Here is a 27,770-nt window from a genome sequence, read left to right as displayed (position 1 = left end):
AGCCCTTTGCTTTATAACCCAACTATGTYTGCATGCAGTAAGAAAACCAAACCAAAAGCCTCAGCGAGCCCTGCCAGGCAACTCTACTTACCACACGAGGTCTCCAGAGTCTCTCTTGGATAACTGCACAGGGCACCCAGGTGCCCACACTACAAACCTCAGAGTAAACAAGGCTCTATCACATGGTCTCTCTAAGCTGCCTGCTTCCCACCTTCAGCAAAGCAGGGTATAAAGGCCCCAGGGACACTCCTGTTTCTCCRTCAGCAGCAGCTCTTTACACCAGCAGGGAGAGCAAGGGCAGCTTTGCCAGGCCATGGTCAGACCATTCATGGACCTACTCTAGTAGATGCTCAGGTGAGGAGACTGCCTCTGCCTGCTGCTCTGCAGCAGCACCCGAAGTGATCAAYAACCTCCTCATTTTCTTTTAGATCCAAGTTTCTGCAGGAGTAAAATTAAGCCAGAGGAACAGCTAATCAACTTAAYAGCACATCTGTTTCCCCAAGTGACACGATCACGGTTGCCTCTGCTCTCCACAGGAGTCACAGCAGTCTTCCCGGGAGGGCACAACCAGCCAAGAAGTCTCCTCCGTCAGGCTCAGGGGAAGATTTCACCCGCCCTGTCCCCTTTCTAAGGGTGGCCTGCAGGCCTGTGTCGCTCCATGAAGGCGGGCAGGACAATCAGTTATCTCCCTAATTTGTTTTCACAAGCTTCATCTAAACAAATCCCATGTCCCCACTTCTGTCAGTGAAAAAATGTGTGACAGTTGGGATCCAGTTATGTTCGGTGAGTAGATCACAGAACATAACTAAATGTCAGCAGAAAATATATGAAAATATACTTGAAAAAAATTGCTCTTTATTCATCTATTCCAAATTCCATTGCTTGTGAAATGACCTACTTTATGTCAAAGTTCTCCTCGGGGCCATGCAAGAACTGTCAAAAARTAACAGGCCTGGGAACTCTTTCTTAATAATCTAATTAATTTATGCATTCTTGAGTTGACTGCGGAAGTCGCCAAAGGGTAATTTATTAATCTAAGAGCCTGGATTCACTTTTCTGAATACCCCAAGAGGGCATGAGGCTGCGGTTTCCCTTTTAATGAAATCAGCTTCAGACCGAGTATCCAGAATGCAAAGTCATGTCTGCCCCACTCTAGCTCCAGACCAGGGGCTCTGCTCCGTCCTGCAGCCCCCACATGCAGGGCACGCTCGGCAGCAACGCAGAGAAAGTCTGAGGAACACGCTGCCCAAAAGAACCATTTCGTCCCCACCTCCATTCTGCTGTTATAAAGCACTTCACTGTCATACAAAGAGCAAGTACAATTTCAGATATTGGCTTTCACAGAATGGTTGAGGTTGGAAGGAACCTCTGGAGATCATCTAGTCCAACTCTCCTGCTCACAGGCAGGTTTTGGAAGACCTCCAGAGAAGGAGACTCYRCAACCTCCCTGGGCAGCCTGTGCCAGGGCTCTGTCACCCTCACAGKGAAGAARTTCTTCCTCACATGGAGATGGAACTGCCTGTGTTTCAACTTGCACCCATTGCCCCTTGTCCTATCAYTGGCCACCACSGACAAGCGCTTGGCCCCTTCCTCCCTACATTCTCCCTTCAGGTACTTACACATATTGATCACATCCCTCTCAGCCTTCTCTTCTCCAGAGGAAACAGGCCCAACTCACTCAGTCTCTCCTCCCCTTCTAAAAGAGAACTTTTTTTCTCCTTTAAAGGATATATTCATATAGTTAAAAATCACCTTACTATAAGATTAAAGCAAAAATAAGCTCTCATTAAAAAAAAGAAGTATATTCCGCATTTAAGATACCTTTTTCCCCTTATATCTTAGTAGTAGCTTCAGGAGTGAGAAAGAGCTGAAGCTCTGGAGGGCAGATGCCTAATGAGCAGTTCTCCCSCTATGTTCTCCAAAATGATCCTGCCACAAAGCCCAGCATCAGTTTAAAGGCTAATTGTCTTGTTTGCTTAACACTGTAACTGGAGCACATGGAAATCCTGATGCTAAGTGCTCATGCACTTGCACTAGATCGTGGCAGCCGCAAATCTTCAGTTCCCACTGTCAAGAAGTTCACCGTACCTTATGTTGCAAGTGTCTAATTTGCACCAGCTTAATATTCATCAGGAACTGCATTAGCTACTGCTTCCTGCTCTTTTCAGTACATTGAGAAACTTTTAAATCAAATTCTCCGCTTTAGATACATCATACACACACATATATATGTTCACATGCAGGCACACACAGCACATCTGTGGCAGCTGGCCAGGACACTGGCACAGATGGACATGCAGTGTCCTCCAGGCTCCTGTAATTCAGCTGCAAATGCTCAGTTTGTGCTCTTCAGTAGCAAAACTCCTAGATCCTTCACCCTTTCCGCACCCTGCAAACCCATGCAACAGAAAGCCATGTGTTATTTCAGTAACTCAGCAGTACCCATGTGGCTTTGCTGKTTTTACTGCAGCTAGAACATGGGACACGGACTTGCCTCCTCCTGAAAGCCACCTGCCACCACTGCATGTTCACTGCAAGCTCCATTGCTCCTGGCCTTGAAGCTGTTCACACAGCACAAGCAAGGCCAGGGACCACAGGTTGGAAGCTTTTTTTTTTTTAAATCATTCATTTATGTCTAAATAAAATACATTTAAAAAAACGCTGAGGAGCCTGCTTCTTGTGACAAAGGGAAATGTTCGGGCAGAAGCCCTTCACAAACCTGCATAAARTTGCTATCCTTAATACGAGCACAGATTCTAGGCTGGTATTAAAATTCCCAGTCTTTGGGTTGTGTTTCTGTGCCCACCCACCTAACAAAAGCAAGCTGGAGACGTGCAAGCCGAGGAGCAGGCTGCCTTGGGCCTCCATCCGCTGCAACGAGGAACAAGGACACCGTCTCGTGSGTTCCCACACAGATGGCAGAACGTTTTTATTGATGCCTCGTGTTGCATGTTCCACTGAAGCCGGTGGGAACCCAGCACTGACTTCTTTAAAGAAGAATCAATTCCATCAATTCAAACAAAGCTAGATGAACAGGGAAAGCAGGTTTGGGTTTTTTCATACCAAAAATCAGCCCTAAGAGGTTTCAGGTGGTTGGCAAATACAGAAACCAGAAGCATTTCAAACTGTTTCCACACTCAGGCGGCCAAAGCAGTGCTAATCCTTAGAAAAGCCTAACTAAGYATTGCATTCCTTGCAATGTAACTAAATCATACCATGTCCAACACAACTTTGACAAGCACACGTTAGGCCTTACTTTCCTGCAGTCAGAACTTGCCCATTTAAATGCTTGGAGGTAACAGAGGGCAAAAAGAACATCGGAATAAGCCTGAAGTCCAAGTATGATTCTTCTGAGATGTGACAACATTAAATTTCAAAAGCAAGAATAGGAAGGACTGCAATCCTGCAGCCAGTTTCCAGTCCAAAATACTGCATAAGTGAAACAGAATCCACCTCAAGTGGACCTGGTCATAGTATCTAAYGGTAAATCCCACTACAAATTTTCAGGTCAGCCACGTACTGCATGAACCAAGCTTTCAACATGAAGTGAAAACATGAAGTCTATTTAAAATGACTAACAGCAGAAGATCCCTAATAGTGACACAGCTACCTGCCTAGCTCTGATTACTATACCCTGTGACCAGCTCTATCAGGTAAAATCTAAATCTAAAATTTAAGAACTATGCTAGTTCTGAGAGGCTGTCCTAAAATAYAACACAGTAACCTCTTTGAGTGTCTGCATACATATATGTTTTTTTGGGGCATTGGGAGCAGTGATAAGACATCTGCCATTTGAGAGATCACCATCAATGTCATGCCATCTGAGCTTTCCATGTYTTAAACCTGTGCAGCACTTTGCCCTTGAAGGAGAAAAGAATGTGGTTTGCAACGGCATTTCATTTCCCTTGAAGCTTGTGCCTCCCTATGAGATGCAGTCTCCAAAGAGATGCAAAGACACGACCATGACCCCCCTCTGCTGTGTTAATGAGGCTTGGTCTTCAGACCTGAAGTTCTGCCATCCCAACCACTGGCACCAAGTCTGCCAATTTCCTAGCAGGTTGCCGTATTAATGTGTCACTATTGTTTTTTAAGATATGATGAGCTAATACTATGGCAACATAAATAGTAAAAGAAAAACATGACTTTGATTTAATACTACTTAAGCAAAACAATTTAGAGAGCAGGTTTTCTGTGCAGTGTCAGCTCCTTCTCTGCCTAAGGAGACATTTAAGTCTATGCTGGGAATCACTTCCTTTTTTGCACCAATTAAAAATAGTTTCTTCTAATAGAACCCTAAAGGGCAAATAAATAAATAACTTTCAAAGAGCAAACAGTGTATTAAAATCCGCCGTTCCCTTATACTCTTACTGCCAGGAGGAAAAAAAAAGTGTTTTAATATGATGCAGAATTAGTGTTGCCCATTTTGGAGCTAACAGAGACACTGTGGATGCCCAGAGAGGAAGCTCCTGCGCAGCACGGCGCCTCACCGCGGGTGCTGCGCCAGTCTGCTGGGGCTGCCTGTTTGGAGCACAACAACTCCCCGGCTAACGAGCTGCTGGAGGCGACTCTTACTGCTCAGCCTAAGGGTGCTGCTCAGGACCAGCTAAGGAGGCCCAAACCATCGCAAGCACAAGCTGCGCTGCGCAGGGAAGCCCAGCAAAGGCCTCAGGAGAAGAATGGCGAGAAAAGGACTTTAAGAAAGGCTGCAGAAGTTTCACTAGGCTCAGGTTTTAGCAATAAACAAACTTTAGCATCAGAAATGTGCATTAAAAACATATTTTATAGACTAATGGCCTGAATTATAGCCAAGTAGAAAAACACACTTTTTCTATTAACTGCTACACTTTTGCAGCAGATACTTTTGGAGTCATTTTGAAAGGCACTGAGGCAATCTTGACTCCAGGCAATCTTGACTGGATTAAATCATATTTCTGTGCCTGTGCCTCAAACCTGCCAATTCCTCCAGATCAAGRAAAACTTTAACATCGGAGGTATGATAATCACCTACTCATTTCTCCTTTCACTTTCTTATCACAGTAAGAGTGGCAAATATTCTAAAATTAAAATGCATCTTTGACACCTGTTCTCCTACTGAATTGGAATGAAGTAAATAGATAAATAAATAAATAAAWAAGTTTGGCCATTCCCATCAAGTACTTCTTGATGGAAAGGATTCTCAACTGACAAGAAAGAAACGAGAAAGAGAATCCTTAACAATCCACGTCGCTTTGGCTGCTTTGGCCTATCACAGGACACACAACTATCCCTGGCCTTGCAGAGCTGGACCTAAACTCCTATAGCCTTCAGAAATCATAATAAAAAGTAGATCAAAGCTTTACATGCTTTTATCTTTGAGATTATGTTATCATGTAATCCACTTTATTACTGTGCTCTGCATTAACAGTTTTAACTTCTTCAGCGATAAGCTTTAATTGATCTGCACGTGGAAGTGAGACGTTCTGCGGAACTGAACTCTAAGCAACCCAGCACGCAAGAGGATTCACACAAGCTTCCAAGAGCCCTGCAGCCAACTGCTGTTCCAGTGAGTTCTGTATCAACCTGTTGGTGCAGGCACATGGCAACTGTCACGGTGACCCTCTAACGCCAGTGAGAGGGCTCAGGACTTCTATAAGAAATACTTCAATAAGGCCTCAATTAATTCCTAAGTGAGGAATTAGTATCTCCCACTACCTTGCAGATCCCAAAGCCACTGCCGCATTACACTTAGGACAGGGATTTAACTGACTCAACATGAACAGGAGAGGCCTCCTAAGCCAGGAAAGCAGCGCTCACGAGGGATGCTCATAGGCACAGGCGCAGGGTGCCCAAGCTCACRGCCAGCGCCAGGCAGCCAGTTGCTCCTCCCGCATTCTGCCCCTCTMCTCAGCTCTGGTGAGGCCGCACCTGGAGTACTGTGTGCAGTTCTGGGCTCCCCWGTATAAGAGGGATGTGGAGCTTCTGGAGAGGGTCCAGAGAAGGGCAACCAGGATGATTAAGGGAATGGAACATCTCTCGTATGARGAGAGGCTGAGTGAGCTGGGCCTGTTTTCTCTGGAGAAGAGAMGGCTCAGAGGGGATMTGATTAATATGTATAAGTTCAGGAAGGGAGAATGCAGGGAGGAAGGGGACAAGCTGTTYTCACTGGTGGCCAGCGAYAGGACGAGGGGTAATGGCCACAAGCTGRAGCACAAGAAGTTCCGTCTCCAGGTGAGGAGSAACTTCTTTMCTGTGAGGGTGACRGAGCAGTGGAACAGGCTGCCCAGGGAGGTTGTGGAGTCTCCTACTCTGGAGGTCTTCAAAACCCRCCTGGATGCCACCCTGTGCCACATGCTGTAGGTGTGCCTGCTTGAGCAGGARGGTTGGACTAGATGATCTGTAGAGGTCCCTTCCAACCTTAAATATTCTGTGAATCTGTGAATCTCCAGCCAGGAAATCCAGGCAGGAGCCAGGGCAGCAGCAAAATTTGCAGCCATCGGGTCCCTTAATTCTAGCCAGGCATAAGCACCAAATAAACCAGGTCTTTCAAGCTGGCAAATAAGCACTGTGGAGCTCAGCTGCAGACACCAACACACTTTTCCATACTCCAGCCTAGCTTTCCTTTCTCTTGATTAGCATTTACTCAAGATATATAATAAAAGAGGGTGCAGACAATTTACCAGATCACCTGACATTCCCAGCTAGCAGTTCATCCAATCCATCACACATCCAGCACAGCAGCTGCCACTGCTTTCCTTACAGCATGATTTTCTAGATAAGATTTCTCTTACCAAGTTAGCCCCGATACTTACTTAMATTCTCACTCAATTTTAGTATGTGGCATCTAGTGAAATTAGTTTGTCTCCGTGTTCAGAAGCAATAATTATTGTGTACTAATCAATGATTCTTTTGTCTTTTATTGCTTGTGAACAGCAATTTCATCCTGCTGTCAAGCACTAAGAGGGGGACCGACTGCTGAGGCAACGTGGGACCGCATGGGCTCAGCTGAATCCCTCCTACGGCTACAGACTCAGCGCAGGACCTTCAACAGGCCACTTAGCTACTCTTCGCATGGTAAAATGTGATGAGAGCAACTCCTCAGGTATTCAAGAGATGCGTTCAGACTGTACCCTTTGCTGGAGGAGCCACAACTTTTTCTAAAGCGCTGTACGGCTGGCATGGAAAGAGTGTTTAACAACTGATCTAAGAAACTCAGATTTCAGGAGATTAGATGCCCCTAAAAGAATAGGGCTGCATTACATCCAATTTCTCAACCTTTCATGCATCTGTCAGTTCTCCTCTGCCCTCCCTACTGCCATCACATGCTGTCTAAAAATACCAGCTTTGTCCTTCATCTTCACTTTCCTCTCTGTTTGCACACATTTTAGTATTTTGAACCTATTACTTTCCACTCCTCATGCTGTTGCTGCCCTAAATTAGATTATGGAGCCACATTTGCACCTCTGATTAAAATGTGACCTGTTTCTCCCTGTAGGCTTGATTTAACACCCATCTTCTAGCTCCAATTACATCAAAAAATATTTTCCCATTTAAATTGTTCATTCTGTCTACTGCCAAAGAAAACTTGCTGAAGAAAGCCTAAAATATAGGAAGGAAAAAACTGGACCTGCTCTTCCAGAAATGCACAGAAACAGGAGGCAGAGCACTGCATTACTGCTCTGAGAAACATCCAGAAAGCTCCTCCTGCACAGCTGGTACCGACAGCACAGCACAGCCAGCACCGGCCAGTGGTCACGGAAAGGGAAGGGCCTGTTTGGCTTCCACCCTCTAGAGCCTACACTGCTGCTCACCTGCCCTTCGGGGAGCTGCCTCGGGGAGAGGCCAGCCTCTGTGCAGGGCTTAGCTCTGGGCCAGCTCGGCTCCCCGCGCCTCCTCCCCGCAGCAACAGCCACACGCTGATCTCTGGCAGAGCACAGAAGAGGGGGAGGGAGGAAACCAAAYCAATTCCTGCAGCAGCAGCCTCACATACCAGTGCTGCTCAACGTTCCTGCTRAGCTCCTCTTCTCAGAGTGCTCCTAATCTTGACTTATAAAGCTCTAAAGCTTAAGTATAAGCTTAAACTTTATAAAACTCTAAAGCTTAATCTTTGTAGTAAATTTTACATATAAAGCATAAGCTCATAGAGGAGAACACCTCTTCTTTCTATGTATCTTAAGCCACAATGGCTGGAATAGACATAATTGCCAGCACGTGGAAGTCAGGACATTGAGAAACAGTGAATCTGCCCCAGGACAGGAGGCCTGCGGCAGCAGTGGCACCGTTCTGGKTCGTCCCACACTCCAAACCTACTGGTGCTCTTGCAAACAATGTTGGTGTTGGGGAATGACACAGCAAGAGYGAAACGTAGCGCTGCTGCAGAGCCCTGCTCTGCTGCTGCTGAAGCCCTGAAAACATGGATCCATTGTAGGCAGCGGGTGACCAGCGTGTCCGCTCACAGGTAATGAGCAAGTGCTCAAGAATGGTGTGAATRGGGGACTCTGCTCTACAATACTAAGCTTACTTACATATTAATTATTTATATTAACTAATTAATATTAACATATTAATTAACATAATTCATATGGAATTATACATCTAACTTTAACAGCACCAGTCTTTCCAACCTCCCTTCGGTCTCTGGTTAGAAGCATAAACATAATTTACATAATTTGTATTTTTTGGAAGATCCTTCACTGTTTTTTCCTCTTGGATGCCATGTAAAAACTCACCAAGCTGCATGAGAACTTGCACAGCGCTCGCTCCAGCAGCTCACAGGTTTCTAAAGAAATACTCAGCAAAATCTTACCCAGATTTGCATATCCTAGAAGTTCAAGAAGTCCATGCAAGATATAAATCTACTAAAGGGTCTTGATACTGCATCAAAAAATGTTAAGTCTCTCATGAATAACCCAGAAAATGAATGTAAGAGGCTGGCAACACAGAAAGCAYGTACTGAAGAAACCATGTATTGACCCCAACTCCTTGACAGAGTTGTCTTTAGAGAGCAAGTGGAAGGACTAAGAGGTGCGTGGAGAAGTCAGCATTTTACAAATGTTCAGCTATTATTTYTCAGGAAGACACACGTGACTCCAGACATGAATAAAATAAATCAGGTATCACTTCACCAGACTACAGAAGGGTTCTGTAGTCTTACTGAAGCATTACACTATCTCTTCAAGCAGCTGCAATAAGACATCTTGTAAACCGTAGAAYAGCCAAAGTTAATTTTTTTTTCTGACCTAAAATGATATTTATAGAAAAAGAAACTATGCTGGCAAGAAAAAAAGATTGCATCAGATTGTATTACTTCATAGCAGATCATAGCAGAGTAACAGTATCATGCTTCAATAGCTGTACCCAGACAGAAGAAAATACCATGCTCCCAAACATGTTGTTGCAGTTGCCTTGCAAGCTTTCTAGTTTTTTTTTTTTTAAATAAGGTTTTTTTAGGTGTTAATATAAGTAAAGGGGGGTTGTCACCACCTACTAAATAGAAAGCTAGTGTTATAACAGCTATTGTGACATGTGTTTCATATATTATACCAGAAAGATATTACTTAGCTAAGAGGATACTTTCCCCTTCCCTAGCAAGGATTTACCCCAAGACATTATAGTCGTTTGGATTTGTTTTTGGGAACTTAAATCCAACACTCCGTTTTCTGTCTCAACATTATCAGAGGCCCCCCAAGAGTTTTTAAGGACCTAAAGGAAAATCCTTGTATCCAAGTATCCAAGAACTGTTACCTGGAAATTTCTAATGTACCAGTTCTTGATGGAAAGGGGCTCCTCAGGGGGCTCCTCATACTGCTCAAGTAAAAAATGGGTTTCTGACAATCAAAAATCCACTAAAACTATGAAAGACTAAGCTACATTTACAAGGGAAAAGGAGGATGATGCTGTTCACCAGGTATTGAGAAACTTCTCCAGGATTATATGAACATGTAAGAATTAGTCCACAACCATGTAGAATAATATGCATGTAAGGAAAATATATATCTATAAAAACAGATTATCAGTGGGGCTTTTGATTAAAAGGGGTATAAGGTATTCGGAGGATAAGAGAGACAGTATCACATAATAATCTTAATGGAATAATTGTTAACCAGAAGATAACGTCACAGCATGAATTAGAAACTGATGGCAATAAACATGGAAAAAAAATGGATGTCCCCAAATCCAGYAGTATTTCCTCAATGCAATACGGGGGCAGTGCCCCGCTATGAATTAAAGACAGCATCACCTTCCTGACAGCTTCAAAGCTAAAACAGGGAGAGAAAGACAGTTTCTTGATTGCCTGCAAAACTGACAACTGAAAACATATGCATAATGTATCTTCCCTTCTCCTTGCAAAGACAGATTTCTGAGTATGAACCAATTCTGTACCATCAATCTAGACATTCCAGCCCACTGTCTGTTACTAAAAAGCTTCAGAGGTATTACAAGAGGGGAAATTAACAGATCTCTTATGAATAATTCTGATTTTAAAGTATTTCAAAATACAAAGCAAGGCTGAAATTGGAAAGAAGAAAAAAAAAGTGTCAAAAGCCACAGGAGAAAGCCACGAGACAGAGCACAGAGAAGCTACAGGGGAAGCTATCCCCCACAGTGGCTGGGGATGACACAAGACACGCAGAACACCACAGGACTCACCAAGCAGAGACCAGTAAGGGACCGAGTCCCCRGGCACTTGCACAGAACCAAAGCAAAGCCACCAAGCCCCACACCTGAAGCAGCCTCAATGTCCACGCACACCAGGCCACACAGGAATTGCCCTGGCAGCCACCCACAGAGGCCCTTTCCAGCGGCCACGGTGGTGGCTGCAGTCCTGTTAACCAGTTGCAGATCCAATGTTGTTGTTCCTGCCTTATTCCAGCTCTCAACCTTCTCAAGCTTCTCCATGAGCCAGCACTACACAGGAGCTGGACCATGAAAGTGACCTACTTCTAAAAACGTGTGTTCCCCACGCACACTGTCAAAAAGCAGAGAATCAGGAGCACCACAGAGCGGGAGTTAAAGAGGACCCGAGATAACTTCTTTGGGAACTGGAATATGTTTGTGCTGGATCAAAAAGCATTGACACAGTTTGAAACAGTGGAGGAAAGACAGGACATTTCTTTCCAAAAGAATGGGCACTTGCTCCTGAAAAGGGCCAAAATCTAACAGTTGTATTGTTATAGCAGAATTTTCTTTACCTAAGGTAATTTTCCTTTACCTAAAATAATCTTAACACCTTATGCCGAGCATATTGGGACACAGCTGTACCAGTCCATCTCACACGAGGTAAAACGCAGTGGGGTTTGCACCTTTAAAGAAAGCAGCCACCACACAGAAGCCCATTCCAACACTATATACACAAGGGGAGACAAGCAGGGRCGCAGGCAGCCGCAGCACCACACCGCGCTGCTCCCGTGACACCAGGGGCGCCGCAGAGGCRGCAGCTCTGCAGAGCCCGCAGGACTCGGCCGCCCTCTCAGGCGGCGCCTGCTGCTTCCACGTGGCCAGGACTGGGGCGAAGGGAGCGAGACACCAGCACGAAGCACAGCCCTGGGCCAAGCCATGTCCAGCGTCGCCTTGTCTTTCAGGCCCTCGCTTCAGCACATCTCCCACCACCTGCCCCCGTGCTACATGGTTATCTGCTGGTTCAAATACAAACCCAAGGGGCAGCAGCGCTAGCCAGCACAAACCCATCGCACTTGCGTATTTCAGAGGACAAAAGAAACCATAACCATCTTATACTCCTGGCACAAATTCTTTGCCAGTTTGACTTGGAGATTAAGCTGAGCCTTTCACCTGAGCTTTTGTATCTGGGAAATTCAAAATTAATGTAAGGAAAATGCAGCACAGCAGCCTCCTTAAGCACTGCAGTACAATTTTTCTAAACATATATTTACAGAGATAATCCTCTTCCATTCCATTCTCTTTTCCTTAGCCTCAAAGCAAAAGTGCACTCCCCAAGAAAAACATGTTATTTTAAAAAGACTTTGATTATTTATCATAAAAGCAATGCAGCATCATATAGAGATTTTGGTGGGTTTTTTATTTTTCTCTTTTTGGAATATAACAAAAAAGTCTGTGGGGGGAAGAAGGGGAAACTTAATATGGAAAAGAAGAGAGCATCTTGCAGCATATGTTGCAAGTTTTATCAGTCACTCAGCCTGAACTATACACGAAATGTAGAATGTCATCTAGGCTAAAACTAAAAAACTCTTAGAGGAGTTACACTGTGAATATTCCAAACTATAAGTGCAGGATACATACACCAACAGTAGCCGACCCTGCATTTCCAAAGGCTAAGTTTTCATTGAAGCAAATGAGGTCAAAGTATTTTTGTAGACTGAAATTTAATTAAAACAATGGACCTCACAGCAATTCAAGACAAAAAGTGCTAAGATGCTGTTCCCCAAAACTTTTGAGCACGACAGCGCCCATCTCAAAATACATCAAAACACATTGTGCTTGAAGTGCCATTTGCTTTAAGGACAGTTTGTGCTGCCAAAAATCTGTATGTTTTCCATGATATTTCATTAAACACATAGAAAGCCATACATTCTACACTGAGAAAAACAAAGCTGCAGAACAGTGCAGGTTTAAAACCATTTTCTTCTTCAATACAATGACTATTTTGTTTGAGAAACCAGAACGAGGACATTATGCAGCTCAGAGAAAAACAGCAATTCTAATCAGGATGAAGCCAAGCTAAAATGGGGAGATGGTGTCACAGAGGGAGCAACACCATTTTACCACATCTCTGCTGAACTCCCYTCTATTTTTGTGTTTGTTTTTCAATCATCAGCATTCCTGGCTGTTCTAAAGATTTCTTAAAGGCTTTGATGAAGTCTGTGACAAGAGGCAGGACAAGAGAGAGGAGCCTGCTGCCATCAGTCCCGTGCGTGCAATTCCGGAAGGTGCGGGCCTCGGGGGACCYGAGCAGAAGGATTATTGGAGATGTTGCTGGTTGGGAACCCAAGGAAAGTAAAAGGCAGTGGCTTGATCACCTTTTCAGTCCATCAAAAAGGAAGGGGGCCCTTGAACACTCTCTTGATACAGGCAACTGTGGGGTCCAATACTGCATCATCACTGTCACGTTACAGGTTGCCCTGGACGCGGCCTACAAGTCACTCTGGGATTCACACAGAACGGCAGAGACTGGAAGGCACCTCTGGACATCACGTAGTCCAAACCCCCTGCTTCAAGTAGGGACACCCAGCAAATATCACAGGCTGGTCCCTACCACAGTAAGCAGCACATTTGCTTCATCCTCTGAATTCTCATTACTATTTGTGACTGTCACTTTGTTTCACCTGACTGTGGTCAGACCTTTGAGGAAGAGAAGTCAGGGAACATCACACTACCTGATAAAGAAAGAGGGAGGTGAAAAACGTGAACATCTGACCCAAGTTCAGGAAACTTGGCAACCAACGCTCTTTCAGAGAGCATAATCCCTGCTAAAGGGATTAGAGGAATACTCTGTGGCTAGAAGTTATTCTAAGCAACTAGCTGAAGATCCCATAGTGATGGGATCAGTTGCTGATTATGGGGCACAATTCTGTGAAGGCTCCCAGGTTGACATTCCCCTTCCCTTCAACTCCATGCATACTGAAAAATGGAAATGAGCATCTCCAAATTTATTTATTTTTTTTAAAAAGGCCTCCTTGTACTAGATAGAATTTGTTGCTGCAACGTGTACTGTTTTTAGAGTCCACTGCACACAGTTCAGCACAGACAACAAAATTCCAGTCCTTCGAGCAGCTTTTATAATGTACAATTACCAGAGGTACAATTCAGCACATAGTGGCTGCTGAAAATTGCTAGCATAATAAAATGTACACTGATCTCTTACCTGAGCCCTCATTCCCTTTTAAACAGGGAAACAAACCCACCTAAATTAACTTTCTACTGTGCATATTCATGTGAATACTTCCTTTGCTGAAGGGCAGTTTTTACACCAACTTTATGGAAATGGTTTAGCAAGATAAGCAGCTGCCTGATCCAAGCACAACAAAAGGTTCCTAAATCCACCATCCTTAAACAACAACTTTGCTGAACCAGAGCTCCAGGCAGCTCCAGGGTTGCAGGGTGGGTGGAGGGTACAGTTTTTTGCACAAACCACAAAAAACGGCTATTTGGGCACAGCAATCCCAACACGTTCCATGGCATAAACTCATCTCCAGTGAGCAACTATTGGGAGAAGAAGCTTTCCTCCAGGGCCAAGTCACCCAGGAATGGCACATGGCAGGGCTGGGCTCCAAGCAGCCATCAGAGCAGCAGCAGCCATGGGGCAGCCCCTGTAGCTCCTTTGCGCCCGCATGCACGGAGCCATCACTCCGACACCAACGCGAGGTGGTTCCACGAGCGGGATCAGCACTGTGGCCACCGCGACCGGATCATGGCCCTGSCTCAGCAGTAAGCTCCAACCTGGATCGTACTTCTCTTGTTCCACTGAAATGCAAAAAAACTTGATTTTGCTGCAAGCATTTGAACGAGAAAAGCAACCAGATTAGGTTGGCATATCCTCAATAAACAAGTGTTTTGTTTAGCCTGTCCTGCTTTAGGAAAAACAAAGAAACCCCACACACTGCGCACTATTGATACCAGAAAGGAGCAGTGCATTCTCTTTCCAGAGCCACTTCTTGTTACTCCGGCAGCAGAGTTTAACTGAACTCAGAAAAACTGGAAGGTAACACTCAAGCATCTTCCCTTCAAATCAGCAGCTCATAGCCTCATTAAACAGTGTGATGTGCTGTCCCAATATAAATCCAAGCAGTTCCTGTGCTGCACTCTGCTCCCACTCAAAATAGGAGCCGCAACAGCAAGTGACACACATCTTCACACCACGTAGGTGGTTCTGCTCAGCCTCGTTCCTCCTTTCCTGCCCCTGCAATGCTTCTCCACTGTTCCTTCCTGTATCAAGGCTTCAAAACCCACCTACACTGGCAAGGGACAAGGAGAGGCAGCGCTGACAAGCTCAAGGAAGAGATACACAGAGCCTTAAGCCTTCTCTGCAAGAAACACACATCTTGCTGTACTCCATATACCTCCCAGCCATGYGACCTGATCACCAACCAGGTGCCTGCCTGTCTTAGGAGAGCATATCAGGAGGCAGAGGAATGCATCTACTCATAAGTTCTACTAAAAGGTTTTTTTTATTATTTTGAAGATAACTTCACAGAGGAAACAAAGGTAGAGGTTGCGCAGARTATCCTTCCGGATTAACACAAAATGGAAGGGAGTTTCCTCTTATAAGATACTATTTTTTTCTTATTTTATGGTCTAGAAGCCATAGAGTAGAATTTCCACTTTGTGTGGAAATTTCTGGCCAGCAGGATCCTCTTTATATACCCTTGCTGTCTTTCCTTGATATAGGAGGAACTAGAAACACAGGCTACCTCTACGAGGAAATACTGCACTGGAGCAGCATCATCTCCTGTGTTACTGCCATAATCACAGTGCTTGGCACAGAGCCACTCGAGGTATCTCTGACCAAGAACACGCAGAACAGGATGGCCAGATTTTCCCTTAAGAGATTCACCGGAATCTTACCATTTATTGTCATCTCTCCTGTCATTTCTATGCAGTGCTCAGAGTTGGGAACAACAAAACACCCCAGCAGAGGGGTACGAGCAGCCATTGCTCCAGTGAGACACACAGATGGGAAGCCTTCATGGTGCCAGGGAACACGAACAAGACAGAATCAGCAGCCAAAACGGGGCTTCTTTGCAGTGTGCAAAGCTTCCGCGAGGCTTTTAGATTCCCCTCATCAGTAGCCTATCTGACCTTCCACATATTTGTTAACCCTTTCTATGCTTCATATTATTCTTATGATACCCCCCACCTCCAAACCAGCTGCTCACRAAGACAGCCCACAGGGCTCGTACCAAGTCCTGTTAAGCACCCCTTTTAGCTTGTCCCTTTCTCACAGGTGTCTCACAGCTGGCAGCATCACACTGGTCAGGAGGAAGACCAAGAATGAGCAGGAGAGCCAGGATAGCAGCAGCTTCTCCTGCACACACAGCAAGCCGGGTGGGGAGCACAGCAGGGCAAGCTCTAGGCACAGAGGGGCACTTTGATGCTTTAAATTACCACAGTAATTGACACCAGCCAAAACCCAGAAGGTGCCTGCCCCACTCTGAGGTGGCACAACCACCAGCAGCTCTCCTCAGGASATGGCAAGCTCCAAGCTGGGCCTGAAGCTGTAAGCTGAGAAGATGCTCCAAATTCGTAATGCAATCATCTAAAAATGAGGCTAATAAAGTGTCATTTAACACCATGATCAAGACGATCACCATGCAGGTTAAATATTTATATAGGCTTAAAAACAGAAGCAACAGATCATCTCTTCTCCTCCTCTGCCTGCTTCTCCAGCCAGGAGACAGAATTCACAGACTCGAAGAACAGCCAAGTTTGAAAGGGAGCCCCAGACAGTGAGAGCAGCCCTTGCTCTAAGCAGGGCTAACTTCGGAAGTTCAATGAGGCTGCTCAGGGCTCCATGTGGCTCAGTCCTCAACATCTCCAAGGATGGACATTAATGCAGCCTGCCCAGGTACCTGCACCAGCGCTTCGCTATTCTCATGGTGAAGAATTTTTTCTTCATGTCCAATTGTAACCTCCCTACATCCCTTAATACTCCCTTTGTCATCTATCAGCATATGGCTGTCACTCCCTGACCATCTTTTTCATCATTTCTTTTTCATTTTTTATACCACSCAAATTTTCAAAATTACCTGAATTCACTCGACATTTACAGCTCCCAGTCTCTGTTGGGAATCCTTGAGTACCTGCAGCAGATGCAACGGAATTGCCATCTACTAAAAACTTATGCCTTACAACTGCCCAAACTTTCTACATCTTTTCTCTAAATTTATTTCTCTCTGTAACTTTAGAAAAGAAGTCATACTATCTTGAGGAGTTCTACTCACCGCCTATTTTTGTCTTTCTATTCCTTCCCTCCTCCTCAATAACTTCACTATGAATAAATCGCCTTTTTTAGATGAATCAAAAGAGACATGGAAAAGCAGAAGCCTCTTAAACCTTGCCAATATTTTTGGTATTTTTGCTAGTAGTCAACACAGTATTTTTGATTTCCCCTAAAGTAATTCTTTTAGTGAAAAGAGAAAGCTACTGGAAATGTATCAATTTTAGCATCCATCACATTTTTTTCCTAAAAGCACATCAACCTTCATGTTAATATTCTTGACAGTAAAGCCAAAATCCAACAATAACAAAGTAAAACTACTAGAAGAAATAGAACAACCGATGGATGAGAGAATTGAAATGAAGATACTAAGACAGATGAGATCAGAAGAGTGAACTATTTTGTGTTTTAGAAGGCATTTTCACAGGRATTGGTTTGACATTTAGAAAGCAAGGCTAATACTGCTCTAGCAATATGCAATAGAAGAAGGAAAACAACAATAAAAGAAAAAAGAAAAAGACAAAAAAAGGGCAGCAAGGAAATGAAAATACCTAAGGACTAAAGCTACTCAACCCATGCCCTTTTGTTTCATGGCATGAGATCCACATTTTCTTTTCAAGTTGTCACACACAGGTTATCACGCTATCACAGCATGAGTACAAAACAAAATTAGGTACACAATCTGTTCTTGGGATGTGAGCGGGTAATAAGTTTTTACTCTCAAATATAAAATCACTCATCATGATTCAACCTGTAAAAGCATAAAAGTAGAAGCTTTTTCCATTAAGAAGCTCCAAAAGGTTCAGTGTGCAGCAGAGACCAAAGCTGTAGACTGACCCAGGCTATTTCTGTACCACAGCAAAATGACAGATGTTACAGCTGCCTCTTTCAAAATCAGCCCAGCAAGAACGAGGGTATTTTAATAATAACCCTCACCTCAGCTTTACTCAAGAYACTCTTCAAGCTGGTACTTGACTAGACATCCAACAGATTTATGCCCCCTAGGCAGAAGACGGAAGGACAAACTTGTCCCACAATAGTCTCAGTGACCCCCAGCAGCCAGTTTTTGAAGACGTTTTAATGGGTTCTGGGGAGAGTCTCTTTAAAAAGAGGATAAAAAGGCAATGAAGTAGAAAATAGAGAGAAATGGAACATCCCTAGGGATTCATTTCTCTAGCAAGCACCTGTACTTGAACCACTGAAATTATTCCCTGCATGAAGAACTTACCTCCTGGCAATACTGCAGAATCCCTTCCTTAGTTCTGATGCAGGTCTTGGCCCCCGACGGGTCTGATTCCCATTTTCCATTCTGAACATTCATGTGCATGTTGAGCTTGCCACAGAACATGGCAATCTGGGGCTCTGCCAACAAGCCGGCATTTCCATCAGCAGGCACCTGAAAGGAGAACAAAATAATAAGTTTTAAACTCATGACTGACATTTCAGTCCATGCAAAGCAGCAAGAGCCCAAATAAGCCCGAATCAATCAATGGGCTTACCCACATACAGAGACAAAAAGTATTGGAATCAGGCCGATTTAAGATACAAAACCTCCACAGAAATTCAACATGCTGTGGCATAACAAAGTCCAAAACCATAAACGTCACTAGGTACAAAGCTGTGTTTTTATTGACTTGGGATAAACATAAAAGCAACATACAAAGCCRAAGCACACGATTACATAAATTTAACTTGAATACTGGCACTGTATATAGGGAGGTCATTAAAAAAATAAATAGCAAGTTCTCAAGAGTTTCTCAACTCTTTTTTTTTCCCTCAGAACCATCTCTAGTTCATTTTTAGTTTCAGCCTGAGAGCCCAGGCTGTATTTTAGATGTCTTACAGAGCTAACGGGTTAAAAGTAGGGCCTTCTGCCTAAGCTTTGTTCCGACTCACCCTCAAAGCGCAGTGGTTGCAGCAATAATACGGGGCTGCTAAGGGTTATGTCCAGCTCTTAGTAACATCCTAAGCGCAACACCATCCTTACAAATAAGCATTAAAAGACACAAGCTTAAGATATGCTACCTAAAGTGCTTTTCCTTGCCTGCTGCAGAGGCACCATCTACAATTTCAACAGGAAGACATGTTAAAATGCCCAAGTAAAGAGTTAAATATTTAACATTTCTCTCAACAATTGCTGAATTAATGTAATTCTGTAGCATCTATTAGCTTTCTGCAGGCATTTAAGAAGAAAAGCAACTCAGCCCCCTTCTCCCATGGGCCTTGAAGTTGGTTTAAACCTGAATATATGGACAGAGCATAAGTAGTTCTGAATAAGGTTCCACAGATTCTGCTTTATTTGAGCATTATTCTCTCTCAATTTAATATTTTTATTTTTTTAAATATGAAAAACTTTTATGAAATTAAATATCCCAAAGATTCTCCTCCTCCATTTTTGTATGTGGGCTTTTTGAATAGCACCAGAAACCTCTCCAACAATCTGCTTTACACTTCCATAAAAACAAGAAAAGACTCCAAATGACCTGTGTTAAAAAAGTCTGTTAGAAAAGACCAATYCTTTCTGTAAAGTTCAGCTTGCCTCGGCACAACTCGTCTTAACCCCCAGCACTGCAGATATCAGTCTCAAGACGCTGGGCAGGAATTAAGTCATTTAAGAGTAGATAGGTGGGTAGCTGAAATAAATGCAGCAGTCGGCCTTCCCCAGCTGCTGGGATTACAAGAAGCCTCTGGCAAGGCCACAGCACCAGTCTTATGGAACCTGCATCCAAGCAGGAACYGTCTGACTCATTCCGCCTCAACCATGGCATTTAGAGAAGGCTGAAAACGGGTTGGCATCAACAAGCCCAAGGAGGCAAGTGTCTTCCTCGGGGCGGCTCCTAGGGTAATGGCCACATACAACCCACACGCACCCTTTTGAACGTGGTTCTCTGGAGATTTTCATACCATGCAAGCACCGTTAAAATTCTTCCATCTCACAGTTCAGTGATATTGCTGCTTATTATTACACAAACATACACACAAAGGCATGCTTAGACCATCCTCATTCATTAAAAAAAAAAAAAAGCAGTGCTTTGAACAACAGTATGATTTATATTAATGGAGCTAACCCTCCTMTGCACAACCTGCCACTCTGGTAAGCTAGAACTCCATTTTGCCATTCACACAAATGTGGAAAACTATTTGGAAGATTTTGTGCAAAGTTTCCTACATGGTAGAATAAAATGACAACAGCAAACAAAACTGGGCAAGTTGTATTAACAATTTTATTRAATTATTATTTTGCACTCAAGAGTAAGTTAAGAAAAGTCCTCTCACATTCAGATCATTATCACAATGATTCTCATTCAAGTTGTTGTCTTCACGCTTCTCTTGCRCATTTACCACAAGCACTAACTGAATCCCAAAATCCCCTCAGAAAAATGAAACCAAACGGATTGCTAGAAAATCCATATTGCCCCAGTGTTTAAGAAGGAGGTATAGAAGGTTACACAGCGAACCCTTTGACTCTATTTAGCTCYTTGCATTTTGCACTACAAAATGTACTTCCATGTCCACGATCGGCATCTCTTGACACCAGGTGGATTGAGGGCTTCCTCATCTTGCCTTTCCTCTCCTCCCCTCTCTCTAATTTCACCACTGAAAAGACCTATAGGCCTTTCCTGAAGTGACTAAATGCACCCCGCCAGCAGAAGGAAGCCCTGGTCTTTCTCCCACCACGCTTTCCTCTGGGCCAGAGTTTCCCAGTTCACTCGGAGGGATCCTGCGGGGCGTAGAAGGGGCGCACAGCCCAGAGCCACAGGGCRCCAGCAGGAATGGGAAGGAGGGGAAGGACGGGAAGGGGAGCTGCATCCTAACACAAATCAAGGTATCCTTCTGCCATGTGTTCCGCCCTTTGGAAAAGAGAGGATCAGCCTACTTTAAGCACACATACTTAAACTACTCTGTTAAGAGAACACAGCTTTAACACCCAGGAAACACAAGGCAAAAGCAAATCTCTTCTTAGTGCTGGGTTGATTATKAAGTGTGAAGGGTTCAGTGCTCTAAAGCTGCAGCCATCTGTCCTACATTGGGTAATCACAAGCATCTTCTTGAACCGCCTTGTTGATAAAAACAATTCTTAAGTTTCTCATGCCTACAATGATAAAAATGGGACACACACACAAAAATAAACAAACAGAAAAACCTCGGAGGTATCAATAACTACACTAATTCTTTGGATTAACATTTTAAATTATCATGCCACAATTTAGACAAATATCTCAATTTTTAGATAAGAATTTGGGGGTATTTTCCTGTCTCTGTAATATGTTACAAATTACCCAAAATTACTCTGGAAAATGAAGCACTTCAGGAAAATCATTTTGACAGAGATTTCCCTTTATTATGTCACTCCTCTTCTACCATGAATCTAGAGTCTTGTACAACTTAAAGGCCAACCAAAGGCTGCTTCGCTGTTGACAGCTACGTTTCCACCAGGCCAATATGGAATTTTCCAGAAACTGGGATGACCCCTTAACAAATTTGCCTATTTTTGTGCCTACTTTTWTCCTAGCATCTCAAGAAGTGTAGAACACCTCAGAAATGACCTAACTAAAACTAAAACTGAAATACTAAGGCAAATATTTAAACTTTGTTTTTAAAAAAGAAAAAAAAAATCCAGTTTGTATGACTAAAAATTCCCCTCACAGCACAACACTAACAACATTTTACTAAAAATAGAAGTGAGTAATTCTCTCTCTGACATACATGGACTCTATTCACAGGTATTTTTCAACTTCTCAATCACTTCATCCAACCAGTATCTCTATTAATACTGATCTGCCATTTCACGCCTCCTGTATATACTTTTGATGTATGCAATCATCATAAAACAGTAGGGTTTTTTTTTTTCTTTATTGTTTTGGGTTTTTTTTTAAACTGTTCAAAATTCAAAGCTGTAGATTTATGGGAGTCTTACCTGGTGAATTTCAGGTAGAATTTTTTTTTTTTTTTTTTTTTTTTTTTTTTTTTTTTTTTTTTTTTTTTTTTTTTTTTTTTTTTTTTTTTTTTTTTTTGGGGGGGGGGGGGGTCCTAAAGAAAAAAGGGAGCTAAAATTAGAAATAGAAGTTTACTCCGAGTGCTCTCAATTTAATTGCGTGCCCACCTATGAACATCTCCTTCCAACCTGATTCCCTTCAGGCTTCTTTCCCTCCCTTAATCAAAATACTAAAGCAAGTGCTTGATCACATTTAGCTTTCTCTATTTGGAGCTGACAGGTCCATACTAACTAACTGCTCAGCACAGCGCTTTGTCTTATTAAGACAGCAAAATGTTTCTAAGCATAAAGAAGTAGAGGAGCAGTTAACAGACACTGTAAGCAGAACTGAAGCATTTATATCACAATCATGAATATTCAAACTCAAATTGCAAATTCTCAGCTTCCAAAGGTGAGCTCCTTGGGAAGGCCCTTAAAGCAAGGCCAGCAGGTTAATGGGTTTGTCCATTATATCCCATGTTAAGATGCAACACCTTGTTTTCCAATTAACATTTTGTAAATACACAGAGTGTTAACACCTTTTCAACCATTTTGGATCACTTATCAGGATACACAAAATAACAGCAAAAAAACCAGTTACTGCCTGAAAACATGGCCTTACTACCACTATGTAACCCTGGTACTTAACCTGGCAGCTTCTCACCATTAGCAGAAGGCTGCAAGGTTATTCATTGCATTTTTCAGCGTGTTAACTACGAAAATTGCAGCTATGCTGCTGAAGTTTTAACAGGCAATTATGACTTATTGGGGAAAACAAATGCTCTTTGTGCTGCCATCTTCCTGCCCTTTCTGTGAAATGAGAGACTTCCAGGCCACGATTTTGCCACTTGTTTTTTTTTTCCCGTATTAGGAAAAAGGAGGCGGGGGGAGGGGTTAAAAAAAAAAGGGGGGGGGGGGGACGGACGAAGCTCCTCTGCTGCGGCACGAATGAGAAGAGCTTGTCCCCTTCTTCCCTGCATTCTCCCTTCATGAACTTACACACATTAATCAGATCCGCTCTCAGCCTTCTCCAGAGAAAAGAGGCCCAGTTGACTCAGTCTCTCCTCATATGAGAGATGTTCCATTCACTTAATCTTAGTTGCTCTTCACTGGACCCTCTCSAGAAGCTCCACGTCCCTCTTATACTGGGGAGCCCAGAACTGCACRCAGTAYTCCAGGTGCGGCCTCACCAGAGCTGAGGAGAGGRGCAGGATCCCCTCCCTTGACCTGCTGGCAACACTCCTCCTGATGCAGCCAGGATCCCATTGGCCTTCTTGGCCAGTTGCTGTGAATGAGGAGCTTTCTGCAGAATGGTGGTTAGGACACCACAGACAATCCTACAAGCATTTCTAACGGAAGGGCCAAGGGCTGTGCTACAAGATCCCTTTGCCTTACTAGCCCCAGATTAAAGAGACAACTCATATCAAACTTTGGCTGGACACTCAAGCAAAGTGGTCATTAGAATGGCCCCTACGAGGCCGCTACAAAGGTGGAAGGTACATTCCTRCATCTGTAAAGAACATTTTTCCCCTATTAAATTATAAACAACTATTAACTCCTCTGACTTCTTTGTTGCAATTCCTACACAAATTGTTTGAAAGCCTAACAGGTTTTGTTTGTTTTGAATATACACCTCTCTTCCCCTCCCTGATCATTAGCCTGATGCGACTACATAATTCCAGAAGCATTCAGGCCGGCCCACACACAGCGACRCACAGGTGCAAGGCGCTTACATCAACTCCTGACTGCTGCAAATTGTATAGGGCACTTTTACATATTGCTTCCCTCTGCCATAACTGACTGTAACAGAACACACAAGTTAAAAAGAAAATGAAAAAAGCCACAATACAAATACCTGAACAATACAAAAACCTGAAATCCGTAAAGCTAAGAATGCATTCTGTGCATTCGATCCAAAATAATTAGCCATGCTAAATAATGGATACTTCAAAGAAAAATATTTTTGGTTCCTTCCACTTTCTCTACCCTGCAATCCTGTTTAACAAGGGGCCTCTTGTTATTTTACTCACTAGAGCAAAAGAACAAATGGAAGTCTGTTACAAGACACAACTTATTGCTCCCCCTTGCCAGCGCCCCACAGCTGAMCTCAAGAGCATTCCCAAGGTACCTGGTGATTCTTTCAGCTCCTGATGCATTGTTTAGGAGAACCACACAAAGAATAAACTTCTAGCCCAAATAAAAATACACTAAAAGCCAAGTAAACACCTCACCGCRTTTCAGTAATAGTTTTGATCCCAATAATTTACTTTTCAGCAATAACAGCCCAGGACGATTCAAGATACAAACACAATCTGCCTTGCATAACAACCATTATTTTGTACAGTTGTTATTGCGATGTACATAAAATAGGGGGCTGTTACCCCGCAGGCCTGAGCCGCCGCGTCCCCCGCACAAAGGGCGGCGGGAAGCCAGGGCAGCCACCGCTGGGCCCGGCTGCTCCCGCAGCCGGCGGAGGGGCCCCTTGCACGCCTACCRGGAGGCTGCATTTTAGGTTACAAATGCAGGTCTACATTTAAGTTATGTTTTAGGTTACAAAAATGGACATAGAGCCTCCAAGTTCCACTCGAAGTCCAGCATGTGCAGTCGGGCACAGCACAAGYGACGTGTGCACATTTAAAGCACAGAGAAACCCAACTCAGGAATAACCTGCCTTAACGGAGTCCTCCGCAGCATGTCTTGCCAAAGGTGCTTCCAGCTAAAATAAGCAAATTGGTAGGATTTTATTCACCATTTATGCTTTCATCATAGGCAATGGTTTGATCCCGTCACGTGCATTCCCTGGCAAGAAAAGCTTTTGCACTGCAATACAGTTAAACCAGCTAGAGCASCAATCTACAGAGACAGGCAACTTCCATACAGCAGCCCTGAATGCCATAAATCGTCAGTCCAGTTTGTTACAAAAGTGCCTGTGGTGGCAAATCTCTCCTTGGCTAATCCTAAAGGCTCTGAGGCAGATTAGCCTCCCAAAGAACAACTCACGCAACACAAATTCCGTTAACAGCAACTATTTGCTATATTAGTATTCCACAAAAGTAATAGCCAGAAACATATTTATGAAACTGTAATCATGTGTTATTCTGTCTACTTCGYATAGGACCTCAAAGCAGCAGCATGTCCTTTTTCTTGCCTCTCAGCATATCATTAAATAACACTTAAACCAATTAGCACACGGTCTCCAGCTGACTGCAATATGCAATATCATGGTTAGCTTTTCTTGATCTGCAACATAAAGATTTTTTTTTTTTTTTAATTTGGAACAGCAATCACAGTGTATTAACAAGTTTTCAAAGTCCAACTGAAACACACTTTGGGAGAGGAAACAAACAAACAAACAAAGCACTATTCACGTTTTCTCAGTAGGACTCTTAACCATTAGAAGCCAAATACCTAGATCAGGGTTAATTTTCTAGAAAGGAAACTACCTGAATTTGCTTTGGGCAAAAGTAGCAACTACTTGATTCTGTGATACTATTTCAGGGGATCACATTGTTTAGATCTTTACGCAACTACACTGCAGTAAAAAAAAAAAAAAATCACAAAAAGTGTTAAAGAACCTCATGGTTTTAGTATAGGAAAGGTAATTATTACCCTTCAGAAATGTAGGAGCTCAATGAGAGCTGAAGCTCTGGAGGAAAGGCCACGCCGGGCTCCACGGCGGCAGTGCTCAGAGCTGCCAGCAGGTTCTCTCCACGGGAGTTYGGGCACCGCAGAGATCCGCATTCCCACTGCCGTGGTCACTGCCTCTGGAAGGGCCTGCACCTTTATGTGCTGCCTTGTTGCTTCCTCCTTAGGAGTAGGACTTCAAAGCCATAGTATTTGAGAATAAGGAGGTTGAAAATATCTTTCAAATACAGGTTTTCAAGGTTTTGGCCTGCTCTGAGAGAGAGCACTGCTAAGAATTCATCCTTTAAATAAGGACAGAAAACCAAAACCCAATAAAACGCCCAAGCCTGGGATCAGAAAATGGCTCCCTAAGAAAAAGCTCATCAAGTGCATAACTGTTCTTCTTATGTGTACATGGGCCTTTGGATTATGAAAACAGGGGACTATTTCCATCTGATTTCCAGGTATCTTCTGTCAAATGACAAACATTTACACAAGCCTACTGGATTTAGAACAAAAAAGGTAAGTTCTGGATAAGCCACCCAAATGAAGCTGCTTAAAACTTGTAMGTCTATGGGACGACTTTTGAATTTCAAAATATTCCAAATTCCTTCCAAATATTTGATTTTTAAACATCAAATTAAATACAAGACAAAAAAAATAAGACAGCATGGAAGCTCTGAAGAACAAGGATGTAACGGAGGTGATTTATTTCCTTCCCAACTAAAAAGCAGTATGGACAGTCTTTTTCCCTGCTTCCAGCCCTGGAAATTGAACAAACACGTTTGAGGAAAGCTGGTAACATTCTTTACAATAAGAGCATACACCAGACCTTGCAAAACAGCATAGTGCAATTTATACAGTTTCTGAGACACCCAGAAGAGGCCTCCTCTTCAGAGGAAGGTAGCAGAGACGAGAGGACTACAAGAAGCTTCTCTAATTAAAAAAATCAGAAAGAGGGGAATATTTTGCTGTAACAAAAGCAGCATTAGGATTCCTTCATCTCCTAACCATTTGGTCTTTCAGGCCTTTTCTTGTCAGGCATTACTATTTAAGGCAGCAAGTGCTGCCCTGTCCTCATCCTCTCTTCCTGTCATTGTCTTCTGCAASCGCAACCATAATTAGCTTATTTGCTCCTGGTGCTTCATAATCCCCCTTTCAACAACTGCAGCCTCTCTTCCCAGCTCAGGCTGCACTCAGCAAACCCACCTTTGGAAGATGTTGCCCCAAGCTCTTTTTTTTTTTTTTTTTTTTCTCCAATCAAGAGCCTAAGTCTACAGAGTTTCACTCTGGCTAGCTCTGCCATTAATTTAAAATTAAGGACTACAACAGAACACAAAAATAAGCATGGGACCCTATTTGTGCCATTTCTATAAACACCAAAACATCAAAAACATTCCCCAGAAGTTTCCAAGGCTGCTTCTATGATTTTAATTGTTGTTATTGTGCAAACACTGACTGCAAGCAACTGTCATTACATATTCAAAATGAATTTATTTGTATTCTTTTGCTCCACTTGCACCTGTTTTCAAGACTACTTCAAAGAACAACCTCCAAACCCACACCTTATTCAAGAACAAATGCCCTCCTTACTTTAGGAGATAAAGCAGGTATCTCTCTGCTTTCCATTTCTAAACCTAAMATCAGCTTCAGCCCTTCAACCCCATAGCCAATTAATGCAGTTTGAAGGTTTAACAACTTTTGCTGAAGGTAAAAATTGAAAAATGCTCAAATACTGTGATGAATAAGCACGTAAGAGTTGCATGCCACCCTCCCAACCCCATTCTGCAGTTCATGCAGACATTCAATGCCACGTTCTTGCCACAGTTTGACATTTCTAGCTGATTAAAGCAGCATCCATTCGCTTCCTGTGGATTATAATAAAGGAGTAAGTACAAACCAGCTCCAACAGGCTCCTGAGCACAGCGTGCTCAATCTCGCTATAGCTGAGCACACAACTGGCCCAGCAGCGCCAGCAACCTGCACCAAACTACAGGTTTCACATGCAGAAATCCACTCGATTCTATCGAGAGGCTGCCTAGTCCAGGCAAGCTTGGATTTCTTCCTCCATACTCAAATTGATGCATTCTGMCTTTATTAGTCACTGCAGCAGCGAGCAAAACACATTCACAGCCACAAGCTCCCAGCCAGCAGGTACCTCGGCTCGGTTTAGTCACACTTGGTAGTGACCGCCCTTTTGCCAGGAAGAAAACAGTGACAAATGCATTTATCTGGGATGGCAGGGAAAGTGTAATATTTAATGTAACACGAACTAAAAATTTT

At 43.3% G+C, this 27,770-nt stretch overlaps 1 protein-coding gene across 2 annotated transcripts in view; it reads right to left on the bottom strand.

Annotated features, from left to right (window-relative positions):
• Positions 1–18,283, bottom strand: part of APP (amyloid beta precursor protein) — a 147,165-nt gene extending 128,882 nt beyond the window's left edge. For both annotated transcript variants that reach the window (XM_026033656.1, XM_026033657.1), the window contains exon 1: positions 18,117–18,283. In XM_026033656.1, the coding sequence (XP_025889441.1) occupies positions 18,117–18,236 (120 nt within the window). In that variant the 5' untranslated portion in view covers positions 18,237–18,283. The remainder of the gene's footprint in view (positions 1–18,116) is intronic.
• Between the last annotated feature and the right edge of the window lie 9,487 nt (positions 18,284–27,770).

This window comes from Nothoprocta perdicaria, unplaced genomic scaffold (assembly GCF_003342845.1).
Source record: "Nothoprocta perdicaria isolate Ctin4 unplaced genomic scaffold, notPer1 scaffold_130, whole genome shotgun sequence".
Classification (NCBI taxonomy): Eukaryota; Metazoa; Chordata; class Aves; order Tinamiformes; family Tinamidae; genus Nothoprocta; species Nothoprocta perdicaria.
Note: the sequence above shows the minus strand (reverse complement) of the source record. Positions and strands in the feature narration are given on the sequence as shown.